Source organism: Lissotriton helveticus, chromosome 4_1 (assembly GCF_964261635.1).
Source record: "Lissotriton helveticus chromosome 4_1, aLisHel1.1, whole genome shotgun sequence".
Lineage (NCBI taxonomy): Eukaryota > Metazoa > Chordata > Amphibia > Caudata > Salamandridae > Lissotriton > Lissotriton helveticus.
The window spans coordinates 448,199,220-448,213,307 of record NC_136063.1 but is presented as its reverse complement, the minus strand read 5'-3'; the positions used below and the strand labels follow the sequence as shown (position 1 = coordinate 448,213,307).

The 14,088-nt window shown below is 45.7% G+C and overlaps 1 protein-coding gene across 1 annotated transcript in view; it reads right to left on the bottom strand.

Moving 5' to 3' along the window:
- Positions 1-14,088, bottom strand: part of CDH17 (cadherin 17) — a 408,277-nt gene that overhangs the window by 189,176 nt on the left and 205,013 nt on the right. The window contains exon 7 of the mRNA XM_078687034.1: positions 3,981-4,180. Within this exon, the coding sequence (XP_078543160.1) occupies positions 3,981-4,180 (200 nt within the window). The remainder of the gene's footprint in view (positions 1-3,980; positions 4,181-14,088) is intronic.

Below are 14,088 nucleotides of genomic sequence, written 5' to 3'. Positions count from 1 at the left end.
GGTGGTTCTAGTGCCAAAAGCCGCTCCACCAGGCACCACTCCAGAACTGAGGTTCTGTGTGGATTACCGGGGACTGAACTCAGTTACAAAAACTGATGCTCATCCGATCCCTAGGGCGGATGAATTAATTGACCGGCTGGGAGCTGCCCAATATCTAAGTACCTTTGACCTCACTTCAGGGTACTGGCAGATCTCCCTGACAGATGGAGCAAAGGAAAGGTCAGCCTTCTCCATGCCTGAGGGACACTTTACTTTACTTTACTTTACTTTACACTTCCAATTTTGTGTGATGCCCTTTGGGCTCAAAAATGCCCCTGCCACTTTTCAGCGGCTGGTGAATCAGGTCCTCTCCGGAATGGAGGGTTTCTGCGCTGCTTATCTGGATGACATTGCTGTCTTCAGTAGCAGTTGGGAGGACCATTTGCAACATTTGCAAGCAGTTCTCCAGGCCCTGAAACAATCTGGATTTACAATCAAGGCCAGCAAATATCAGATTGGGCAGGGGTCGGTTGTGTACCTTGGACACTTGGTGGGTAGGGGGACAGTGCAGCCCCTGCAGGCAAAGATTGAGGCAATCATGGCCTGGGAACCCCCCAAGACGCAGACTGAGGTCCGAGCTTTCCTGGGCCTCACAGGCTACTACCGTCGCTTTGTGAAGGGGTATGGCACTATTGTAGCGCCTCTCACAGAGCTCACCTCAAAGAAACAACCTCGACGGGTAGTTTGGACAGAGGCTTGTCAGCAGGCCTTTGAAAAACTGAAGCAGGCAATGTGTGCAGCACCGGTCCTGAGGGCCCCAGACTTCTCCAAGGAGTTCATTGTCCAGACAGATGCATCAGAACATGGCATTGGGGCAGTGTTATCGCAACTGAATGAAGAGGACCTGGATCAGCCTGTAGTTTTCCTCTCCAGGAGACTGCTTCCCCGGGAACAGAAGTGGAGTGCCATTGAGAGGGAAGCTTTCGCGGTGGTGTGGGCTCTGAAGAAGCTGCGGCCATACCTGTTTGGCTTGCACTTCCTGGTTCAGACTGACCACCGACCCCTTCGTTGGCTGATGCAGATGAAGGGGGAGAATCCCAAGTTGCTGAGATGGTCCATCTCCCTACAGGGAATGGACTTCCGGGTGGAACATCGGCTTGGAGTGGACCACACCAATGCAGACGGTCTCTCTAGGTATTTCCGCCTTAGTGATGAGGACTCCCAAGGGGTTGGGTAGTTCTCCCCACTTTCAGCTGGGGGGGACGCGTGTTAGACCTGTCTGGCCTTTTGCGTAGTTCCTTCAACTTATTATTTATTTTGTCCCCTTTTCGCCCCTCATGCCTTTGTGTTTTTTTTATGTCCACTAGGTTTTTAAGGTGTTGGCCTGGGGGATAGGTGCTCTTTTGCCCTCCTAGTTTTTCATCTCAGGCCTAGGTGCCTTTCCTGACAGGAATTCACCCAGGTTTACAAAATGGTGGTTTTCAACTGTCACACCTGGGATTTGTCCCATAGGATAGAGTAGGGCATTCCAGAACCTTCTGGTCCCTTCTGGACCTCTGAGGGTCAGCCTATATAAGGCGGAATGCTGGACAGCCATTTTGTCTTGACAGAGAGGAACAGCTAGAGTAAAGGCTGCGGTCTGGAAGGGGTAGGGTCCTCACAGGGTGGACTGCTTCACAAGGGTTGCCTCCTGACTGGGATCACCACCCCCCATTCCTGTTGACCTAACCGTGTTAGTCCCGTCCTGCTGACCCTGAACAGAGAGAGAGTTGCCTCAAGATAGGTGAAGGGGTTAATTCCAGTTAACTGTGGAGCTGCGGGGATCCCTGCTGTGAGAACAGAACTGAGTGCCCCCCTTTCACCAGCTCCTGTCCAGAATGGAGGGTTAGTGGGTTCCTGCTGAGGATAGAGGTTGGGGACTCAAACGTGAGAGAATTAATCTCTAAACCCCTTCCCTTGGGTGTTGAAGCAGGCTACTGCCCTCGTGACACTGAGGCCCCCTTACCGGTGACTGATCGTGCAGCCGGTGAATCACCCTCTCCACTCGCGAGAAAGAGGGGAGGTGTAGGCGTTCTGGTGGCTACGTTGTGTTCGCTGATTCCGCCGTGAGCGGGACCCCTGGGGCATCAACAGCGTAGTTGTGGCAGCGCCACTTTCCTGAGGAAAAAGGGGGCTGGCGGTGCAGAAGCCGGGCGCCATTGCGCATGCCCCAAGCAGATTCAGTCCTTGCTGACAGGAGGGGCCTAGGATCGAGCAGGCCCGTGGTAGAGCCACTGCCAGCATCAGGCGGGCGGAGCAGGCGCTGTACCTGGTCCGCTAGTCCCCCGGACATGCGCGGTAGTGCCTCCGCGGGGGAAACATCTAAGACAGTCTAAAGGGTGATCCCCGAGGAAGCGGGCGGGAGGCGAGCATCAGCTCTTCTCCGCTTGTGTGCCCTTTCTCCCTGCATAAGCTCCAACAAGGAGGAGCGGTCTTGAGCGGGAGAGGAGGGACGAGGGCCGTGTCAAGTGCCTGGAAAGACTAGTTCCTTCCTCCCCTGACGAACGGAGACACAGGCCCGGTGGGCCCAATACAAAGGAAGTAAGGAGAGAATAAGAGGGGGAAATTGGAGGCCATAGTTTTCCTTACGGAGGAGCAGAGACTTCCGGTCAGCCACACAAGGATTAGACTAACACGGGGCAAAGCCCGTTACGATTCTTACAAAAAGTATATTAGAACTAATATTGAATGCTGACTGTTTACCTTTGATGAATAACCCCCCCCCCCCCTTTGAGATAGTTCTAGAGAAGAGCTTACACAGAATAGGTGGAGTGAGAAGGGCTAGCCAATTCTTCTTGGTGACAAAGGTGGGAAGGGGGTAAATGTGATAACCTTTATCAGAGGAGTCAAGTTAGTTAAGTTTAGAGGAGTGCAGACACTGCTCCCTGGAAACCAATGTGATGTGTTGTAAAGCTGGAAAGTGGAATGGTGAAATATCTTGGCAATTCTGAAGAAATTATTAATTTCACTGTTGGAATGTTTTGTATTGAACTGTGCTAACTAGAGGTAAATAATAGACAAGTGAACAAAGAGTATTTTTATAAACCAGCTCGTATTTTTTCACAAAGATTGGTGTAGCGTCATTTTTGAGTGGAATTGTTTGATGTTACTGCTCGGTTGTACGCAATCTTTACACATGTGCCTCACTTGAGATTGTCTTACCCTAGGCCAGGCTACCCTAGGTGACCTGACAACATTAGGTTCCAACAGAAGGGCATATCCCGTCCTCAGTGTTACAACACTCTCACAGCACATGGACGGGCATATCCCGTCCTCGGTGTTACAACACTCTCACAGCACATGGAAGGGCATATCACGTCCTTGGTGTTACAACACTCTCACAGCACATGGAAGGGCATATCCCGTCCTCAGTGTTACAACACAATTACAGCACATGGGAGGGCATATCCTGTCCTCAGTCTTACAACACACTTACAGCACATGGGAGGGCATATCACGTCCTTGGTGTTACAACACTCTCACAGCACATGGAAGGGCATATCCCGTCCTCAGTGTTACAACACAATTACAGCACATGGGAGGTCATATCACGCCCTCGGTGTTACAACACTCTCACAGCACATGGGAGGGCATATCACGCCCTCAGTGTTACAACACTCTCACAGCACATGGGAAGGTGTATCCCGTCCTCAATGTTATAACAGTCTCGCTACACATGGAAGGGCATATCAGGCCCTTGGTGTTACAACACTCTCACTGCACACGGATGGGCATGTACCGTCCTCAGGGCACACTGAAGTCTGGAGGGCCTCCCTGGAACATTATTTAAAATACACCATAAGACATGTTCCCCATTTTCGTGTCCTAAATCTGAGCTATCTCTCTGGAGTGCGTGAAAAGGTCTTTCTATGGACTCGCTATCCATCGGCATACAGGGCTGGTTTAGATTTGAAGCAATCCCTAAGCACTTTCAGCAGAGATCTCGGCCAGTGTGGCCTTACCTCAGTGATCTTGATGGGGTGTGTCTCGGTGGAGTTCTCTACAATCTGGACAGGTGCAGGCGTCTTCCACAGGCTTTTAGTCACGTTGATGTGCACCCTAGCGGAATCAACCAAAGCTGATTCTGACAGTCCTGCCAAATCGCTCACTGAAACATGCAGTTCAAAGTTGGGGACCTTCTCAGCATCTATCAAGTCGAATCCTGGCGAGTGAAAGGAGAGAAGCAGAGATTACTTGATCATTCAATGTACTGGGACCTTACAAAGCCGGACTTTTGCAGTGAAGACAACACAAATGGCGGACAGTTAATTTTATACACACTTGTTCCCGCATTAGGCAGTGTAACACGCAATCATAACTTTGAATGAACCGCTCATGGAAAGGAAAAATGTCTGAAGTAGACATCGAAGGTGGATACACCCACCAAGCCTGTCACAGTCAATACACTTGAAGTAGGTGGAACAATGACCCACTATCGCGAAATGCAGAAGAGAAGTAAAGGACCAGTGCTAATGATGAATAACATGATGTACTGAAAGATTGCAACAAGTGTGCAAGTCTTTCATTTGCTTATTAATTTTACACTTCTAAGTTGCAAAAGATCTTCCCAACTAAGGTAGAAAGAAATGTTTGCACATGGGCTACTCTCTGGCCTCATTCGTGCACACGAGCCGGAATAGCAGCCATTAGTTTGTTCATTCTGCTGTCCCTTGCAGGTTCCTGCACCATCAGGAAATCATAGCTGCGCTGTGGTCCGATAGCACGTGATTAGACCCGCTGGTCCAGTCAGCTTCCCTGACTCATAAGAGCCACTTGGTACAATGAGGAAATACAATATTGTTAATCAGAGCACTGGCGCTGTGAAGATGTAGTCACAGTGAAGCCGCGATTTGATAACTCTGATACATAATGCTCACTCTTTGGCAATAAGGGCATCTTTATCCGACTGATTCAACAAATCATACAGGACTATAAGGACAACAGCAAAAAGAAGAAACTGGATTTTGATGAAATGAAGGAAGCTGAAAACAACCAATAACAATTACTAAACCTGAGTTTTAACGCAAAGGCAAATTACATCTTTGATCAGTGTCTACTAATGAATTTCTAAATATGTTCATGTGATGTCTCCTGCTGTGACTTAACATACTATATCAATCAAATCCCCCTCCTGTTTCCTTCATGCTCGCATTAGTGAGGATGAGTATTTAAACTGGAGGCAAACAACTCGCTTGCCTACTGAAACATCTATTCCTCTAGAACTCGGAATAAACTACTTTATTTTCCCTTTACATTTATGGCTACGCAGCTTTGATACAAAGAATCACCACCAGCCCTTTCTACTTTTTTCTGTCTCTGTTTGAACGCAGCTCATTTTGTGAGCAATTTTTGGGTGGTGGTTGACAGGAGGGTGTAAACCATGAGCAAGGGCAGCATGTTTTCCTTTGTATCCTTCACATTCTAAGACACAGCCCTTTATCTAACACATGACGTTGACAAAGTGGTTGAAGCTTCTTCTTGCTTGGACCAGCCCAGTTAAGCTGAACCTGACTTGAGTGTACACTTTGGGTCTTAGCATGTACATCTTGGGGGTATGCCAGAAGCTCCAGGGTCATGCGGTCCTGCGGTCATGTTCAGAGACAAGATCGTCCTCTTCCCATGAGTGCGAGGACACTCGGATGGACTGAGTTTGCTCTTATTGGCCTTTGGAATTCTTCCTGGTTTGACAAGAGTAAAGCGGTTTGTCCACTGTCTTTCATTAAAGGATGACCTCTCAGAACAGAGCACAATATTGGTAGAAGTACTGTAATTCAGATGCATGAGAACCTATGGTTTAAGTATGCGTTTCTTCTTACTGTGATACTTTTTCCTATTGTATTCCAGTTACTCTCATAAAGGCCACAGCAAATTGAGCCATGGGGTTGCTGGGTTACATTTGAGCTTTAAATCTATATTACGTTGGGCCTTTGTCTTGTGGGTGCAGGTTTGGGAGACCAAGAGAAGTATTCTCTGTCTATAGTGTAAAGTAGTCAGGATCATGGACGTTTCTGAGAATCCAGAAGCCATATAGGCAGGGCAGGTTTTTTAGATTAACACAAATTGTGGCTGTATGCAATTATGCCTTTTAGGCAGCCTGGCCTGTAGCTATCTCATGGAGCTTGGGCCAATTGCCCCTTCCTATGTGATTAAAGGTTGAGATCCTTATCTTGAGAGAAGAAGGCTTGCTTTAGGTACCAACCTTTCTCACAAGATTAGTCCTTTTGTTTTTCGATATTAGAATGTAATTAAAACTCAGGACAGCCATCAATTAGTCGTGCACCATTTGTTTTAGGACTGGGACATCATTTCCACTCCTTAGCAGAACGAGAGCTCTGTTGCCATCTTTAAAGTATGTGGTTTTTGGGCACTTAAGGAGATATTTCAAAAATATGAAGGTACCCAGACACGTCAACAAAGGATCCTTGTTGACACTGGCACACTAGGGGGGAGATTCTTGAAATTTGCAGCCCAAGGGTCTCTGTCAATAGCAGGATTCAAAGGCTCAAGCTGGTGTATGCACTATACTGTCCACATGACCTAACAGAAATCGCAAGTCATGAATAGAGATCCGGGTTTTAGTTCTGTCTGTATTTCTCAATCATAATTTTTTCTCATCATATTGGCATTTAAGCTTCCTTAGAAAATCATATCCCGTTTCTTGACTAAAACCTAAAAAAGGTAGTGCATTTTTAGTCATGAGTGACAGCATGGAGGCACCGCTAAAAGATTCCTTTTCTGTATTTTCCCATTTTTAATAGGATATGGACAGGAAAAATAATTTACATATATGTATTGATATGCATAAAGCAGTAAAAATGATAAATGAAAGCATTGAAAATAATGCCTTATTTGCTTTTTTGCCATACAGTTTGTTTTCTTTCCCAGTTAATATAGGGCATTCCAAGTGCATTAGGTTATATTGAACTTGTAATAAGAGGCAACATATCTGGCAACTTTGTAATAGAGTACCCTTCCACCAAATTAAAAAAATCAGGCTCCTAGTTAGCTCAATCACTTCATTCTGTCCTCTATTTCTGTATTACTCTAGTGCCCCTGACAATAGATAATCAGGTCATTATCTTCATTAATTAAAGCTTGATGAATTACATGACTAGTATTTTGTTGCTTAGATAAAAAAAAGAATGGCTTGCCATAAAATAATAATATTCAGAAAGAAATCTGAGGAACCTGCATACTATATAGAGTAATTGAAGACATTATTAAAGATAAAATGCTTGAGAGAGACAGAGTTACTTTCTTGTTGCATCATGGTAAGGCCTGACAATCGTTAGGTAACTCTATGTGGTGTCCATTGCACTCATAAAAGATCAATTGATGTAACAGCTGCTGAACCTTTCAATGAATGCTGTTTTCTATGGGCGGATCTCCACAATTGTGAATCAAGGATTTGTCCTTTCTTCCCACTATTCCAGGATAGCCTCTCAAACACTGCGGAATACAGATATCTGTTGTGATGATCCTGCTCACTTGAATATTAGTTTACAAGACAGCCCAAATCACTTTTCATGAACTGTTACATACTCTTATTCCCACAGAAAAGCTCACATTGGGCTGTGAGGCCTCGAGCCATTTGCTATTTCAACGGTTTCCAGTTTTCATATAAAATTGATTTAAGTGTCAGTGCTTAGAGCACATTGTCCTGGCTGGTCTGGATCCCGCTGGAGTGATGCACTCTTCCTCCTCTCATTGTATCCATCACTGACCACACACTAATATAATATGTTGGACAGTAGAGGAAACAGGTAATGGGGAAAGGATGAAAAAGAAAACAGAGACACTGGCTATCACTACTCTGACTTGTCGCTTTGGTGAACACTGATGGAAGCTGGTCAGCAACCAAAGATATCTTAGTTATCTATCATGAATGTCCTGCCTTTAACCTTAACAGTGAAAGGATATACCTGAAACAACTCTCTGTGTTTTTAATATAAAGCTGGCTTTCCTGAAATTGCAGCATAGCATGAATCAAGAAACTGCTTATGTGACCTCAATCCATTTTCTATTGTCAAGATACTAACTCCACCTTCGTAACTATTATCCTTCTGATGATGCTTTACTTAGGTTCTAACGTATCTCTTGTGCATCTTGCAAATAATTAACATTCATAAATATTCTGTTTTTCCTATTCTTAGCAATACCTGTATTTCTTAATAAATACCACTTGTGCCTTAAATGCAAGAAATCATAATTTTAATTCAAGAGTATTTCCATTTTTTTCACGGAAAAAAACTAAAGTTCAAAATTCAAAGCAAACCTAAAGTCTTTAACTGTTAAAATCAAATGTTAATTAAATAGTTCAAAGTTAATTTCCCAACACAATTTGATTACAAGATTACTTCTCTGTATACAAACTGTTCTTCGGCAAGCTCCCAAACAAATAGTTGTTCTCCATCAGAAATCCAAACAAAGGGTCCGGTCTGTAGCAACACTGTAAAAAGAGTGCCTATTAAAGATGCTGTGAAACACCAGTAAAGCTACACCTGATAATCCAAGATGGCCACCGTCATCACCACAGCTCTTGATTGCTCAAGTTGTCTGGGAAATAGTTTTGCTGTCAGGTGGCATCACATAGAACATTCTCCACAACCAGATAGATGCTTATCAGGCTGCAATGACTTTGTGAATACCACAAACACAAGGAGATGATGGATGGAGCACTGAAACTTTACAGACACTCACCCACAGTCACAGATCTGGGTTGTATCCATCATCGTTCTTTAGCTCACCTTGCCTCCTCAGTTCAGGTCTGAACTGATTTGCGTATATCTGGGTCTGAACTGAGGTTGTTGTATCCCTGCCTTAATGGGCAGTAAAGCTTACTTACTGGTGACTTATACACATTAAGAAGGAGGGTTTACGGCCTGTCAAAAGGGGTTATCTTGACAGGTCGAAATTTGCAGTTAAAACCAGCACCAGTTTGCTACACATGGCAGGCCTGCAGTCATGCTTGCATTGTCACTGCAGTGGGTGGTACAATGTCACTGCAGTGGGTGGTACAATGTCACTGCAGTGGGTGGTACAATGTCACTGCAGTGGGTGGTACAATGTCACTGCAGTGGGTGGCACAATGAGCGCTGCAGCTCACTGGTGACATTTAACTTACAGACCCTGGGAAAACTTTGGGCACCATATACTAGGGCTGTGTAGGTAAATTCAAGATGCTAATGAGGGGTATACCAATCTCATCATGTTGAAATAAGGCATACAAGAACTTTACCACTGGTTAGTACGTGTAAAGTGCAAAGAGTTTTATAGCAAGCTAAAATAGGGTTCAGCAAAAAGGCCCACAAATTTGTGGTGACTGCACAAAGGATAAATTCCAACAACATTTTACTGCGCAAGTACACTGTTGCATGACATTTCGTAATGCATAAATGTACATGTGTACATTTGTGAAAACATTTTGTGCAAGTACTCCTGGGTATCTATAACAATATCAGGTCCTCAGAGTACATTTCTAATTCTTTGAGAATTCCAAAAATGTCAGATATCTACTCAAAATGTAGGCATAAGCATGAGTGAGTAAACTTCCAACGTATTTCAATTATTGGACTGCAAGATTGAGCCTCAAATGGAATTAAGAACGTTCTAGAGTGACCTCCTTTCTTGGACTGTCTTTAAGCCTATTGGGTGAAATGTGAATCAGTAATAAAGAGTTGAATTAATGTGCTTTTTTATCAGGCCACCATACCCATCTGCAGCTCTTGCATAAGGGTTTTCAAAGCCCAACTCAAAATGATGCTTTTTAATTTGGGTACCCCCTTTTCCCCTGCCAATAAAGCTTTATTTGCAAATCTGGTAAACTGGCGACCTCTTCTGTTGGCACCATAGTTAAGCTACCCACAATGCCCATATTTCAGTACTAGCCAAGTCCATCTATTACAATGTGCAGATTTGAGTCTTGCAGATAGAATGTCCTCTGCGAGGGCATTGCTCCTCAGCAGATACACCTTTATCAAGAATTGCTAGCATCTAATAGGCTCACCTTAGCACTATACTTGCTTCCATTTCTTCAAAGCACTTTGTGGGCATTTTTCATCCTCCAAACAGTTCAGCAAAATTGACCCATCAGATGATCATTGAAAAGGCTACATCTGTGGGCACCGTTTCTATAACAGACAATGCACGGTTCTTTCTAACATCGAAACAAAATGTCTCCTTAATGTCCATTAATACCATCTTGATAACCTTTCAGCCTCAATGACCGCTATGCATTATGGTACTTTGAGCCATGTACACATTGATCAGTAGATCTTCTGGCCCTAGTGTTTTGGCTAGAGCGGTGGAACTTGAAGCTGGGGAACTCTGCAGGGACACTCAATGTCCTGTGATTCTGAGCAAATCACTCTATCTCCCCATGCCTAACAAAATGAATATGTCCGTCTGTGATGCAACTGGTGCTCATGTAAAGCGCTCTGATACCTTCCAGTCGAGTTTGCGCTATATATATAGCTCTAAAAACACATTCTGTGTACCTTGAGTTCAATGCTGCCCCGTTCTTTGGCAAAATTCCTTCACACGCCTATGGTGCCAGAACTGTCCACTCACAAGTGACAACCATGTATTATTAACCATCATAGAGGGCGTTCAGCCTAACTTTACGTGACAGCATCCTTACTTTCTACTTGATAATCCTGTTACTTTCAGGCTTAGTACCCCTATGTGTAAATTACTTTGAGTCCTTCTCATGTCCATAGGCCAGATACTCTTTATGTTATCAAGAATTGAAGATACCTTCTGACCCCGGGCTTTCGCTGTCATTTCAGCTCAGGAGTGTTTTTGCTAGGGGGTGCATAGTTTTTATTATGCAGGCAAAATTCACGAGTTTCACATTACAAAACATTTCCGTAAATTTTGCAGAAAAAACATTTCAGGCAGTGTTTCCCCGCAGACGGCTGGCGCGAGCAGAAAATGTGTCTTGGGAGACTGGGTCGAGCAGGACATGGCTTCTTTTAGATACTTTCTACTTAAGGCAGTCCCTTTGCTGATATCTTCAGTGGCTTTTGAACAAGAGAGATGTCCTCGCGTCCAATTATGCTGCAAGACGCTACAAAATTAATTTCACATCATTTTTAAAAAAAATCTCTAAATTCTGCAAAATTTCCAAAAGTGTAAAATCTTTCTGCAGTTTTTACCTTCAATTTAATCCCCCTCAACCCCACCCCGCGCTGTTGAGTTCCACGGTAAAATCCCTTTTACAAGGAGAAGGCCTTGTTCTGCAAAACACTACAATATTATGAGTCTACCAGACAAGAAAGGGCAGAGTTACCACAAAGCTCAAAAACACAAACATCCGCAGCCTGTGACACAAAATCTGCTATTATCCCTCGTTGGCCTCAATCCCTTCCTTTTAGCAAACATCCAATTTGTTAAATGACAAAACAGAGAGGGCTCTAATAGATTACTGATCACAGAGATTAAACCCTTGTTCGTGGTCACAGATATATCTTTTCAGAATGTTGCATTTGCTATTCGAGTACTTTAATTCTGCATCAGTCAGATGGCCGAGCATTGCCCCGCTGGCAGCAAACTATGTATCTGGTCACACTTCTCGACTCTGCATGTCTAGATGCTGCAGACTGTTTTCAAACGTTTGACTCAGAAGTAAATTCGCACCTTTGCTGAATTAAAAAAATGCATTAATGGCCCAATTGCTTTTGGGAGAATAACCTTGCTTGTAAAGTAAGGTATTTGGTGTGGCTCGGTGTATTAATGTAGTAACTGCTCCACGTTTAAGGACTGCGGTCTTGTTTATAAGTTCCCTGTATATTGGTGCGGGATATGTAGCGTTCTAGTGTTTCGCGGGTCTCGGCCGAGACCCGGAAACACCACCACACAATGTATCACCTTCTGGCCAGGCGTGGCCAGAAGGCTTTAAATAAACGGACGGTCGTCGCTCGTGGCTTCCGGTCCAACCATCCAGCTAACTGAGTACATGTGTCAGTCTGTTGTCCGACTATCCCCAGGCCCACTTACCGGTTTGCCCAAGGTGTCCCCAGCTCCCCTACACTGGCGACGAGGATGGTGTCTGGCGGCGTGGTGTCCGGTAAGCAGCGTGAGCGGAGCTGCGTGGGGACCGGAGTGCACTGGGAGGCTGCAGGAGAGCGCGGAGTGATCCCGGCTGCCGCCGCACGAGGTGTGCGCATGCGCAGTACCGCTGAGGCCGCGCTCGAGGTGGAAGCACGTGGGGAGGCCCCGGCTGTGTCAAGAGGCGTGCAGTGGTCGTGGAGCGCCGCGGAGGGTGTACAGCGCTGTGTGACGGCGTGATGTGCCAAGCAGACCCTGAGAAACACAAAAGATAAAGCAAAACAGAAATCAACAAGCACTGGCTAGTGCAAATCGAAACTGCACAAGATACACAAACAAGAGGGGCAGGTTATTCACGCAAGCGGTGGTTAAAGGAGTAAAAGAGTCAGAGAATTGAGTGGAGGCAAACGGGAGGAACATTGGTCAGTTGGACTGTGGTGGAGCATAACGCCTAGCAGGGCACAACATGTCTGACCAACCCGGTACAGCCAATGCGGGTGGAGCACAGCAAGCAGTTGCCCCTGCACAGGGAGTGGGGCCAGCAGGTCAGCAGGCGGTAGGGGCTGTGGTCCAGCAATCACCACATGCCCAAATAAACCCCATTCCTCCATTCAGTGCGTTAATAGACCCCGGCACAGCAGCGATACGCTGGGGTGTGTGGCTAAGTCGCCTGAATAACTACTTCACAGCGACGAGGGAAAAGGACAATGAGGTTAAGAGATCTCTGTTATTACATTTTGGTGGAGATGAACTGTACAAGCTATTTTTACATTTACCTAATACGGGAGCAGCTACAGACTATGATGGTGCCGTCCAAGCACTAAATGTGCACTTTGATCCGCAGTTGAACCCCCATTTTGAAAGATTCAAATTCAGACAGTCAAGGCAAAGGGAAGGGGAGTCTATGGATGCGTTCTACGCACGGCTGAGGGAACTCATAAGCACATGCCCGGATGACGATCAGGATAAGGAGGTAACGGCGCAGCTCATACAGGGGTGCAGAAACAAACACCTGAGAACATTGATATTAAGGCAGCCACGCATAACACTGGACGAAATACTACTGCTAGCCCGGTCACACGAGCTATCGGACGTGCGAGCCGCAGCGATGGAGTCAGCCATCAATCCGTCAACCAGCTCGGAGGTGACAGTCAAGACCGAGAGGGTCGATGCAGTACGGATGTCTAACCGAGGGAGCAGAGGAAGATGGCCGACCAGGACACAGAGGCGACCACAATGTGGTTCCTGTGGATATGAAGAGCACAATCGAGACAGCTGCCCTGCACGTGGCAAAACGTGTGACAAGTGTGGAGGAAGTAACCACTTTGCTAGTGTGTGCAGAGGAGGGGCAAGAGGATCATCTCGAGGACAAAGACCGGAAGGAAAGAAATCAATAACTAAGGCGGTTCGGCAGCTGGCAGTAGAAGACACGAGAGACGATCACTCGATAAGAGGGAACAGAATACCAGCTCGTCACCCGAATCGTCTGGATGACTCATCAACAGAAGATGAGGAGGAATGTTACTACGTCTCCTTTGTGAATGAGCTCAAACGGCGTCGTCGGCCCCAACCAAAGTGCCAGATCAAGATTGATGGGTCGGCTGTGACAGGAGTTATAGACACAGGAGCAACGATAAATGTAATGGGCATCCAACATTACAATGCATTGAGACCAAAACCCCCGCTAGTACCGTCAAAAGCACGAATCCTCACCTATGGAAGCACGACGCCGCTACCGGTAAAGGGGAAGATGACAGTGCAAGTCAGCGCAGAGGATCAGGAACTAACGACGACATTCCATGTGATTGACAGAGAAGCAGACCTGTTAGTCGGCAGTCACACGGCAGAAGACCTCAAGTTAATTGCCTTTGCGAACTCAGTCAAAGAACTACATACGGAAGAAATCCTCCAGTTATTCCCGTCATTGTTCCAAGGATTAGGGACCATCAAGAGGCCCCCAGTCAAACTGCATATTGACAAGGCGATCCAACCAATTGCATTAAGGCACAGAAGGATACCGTT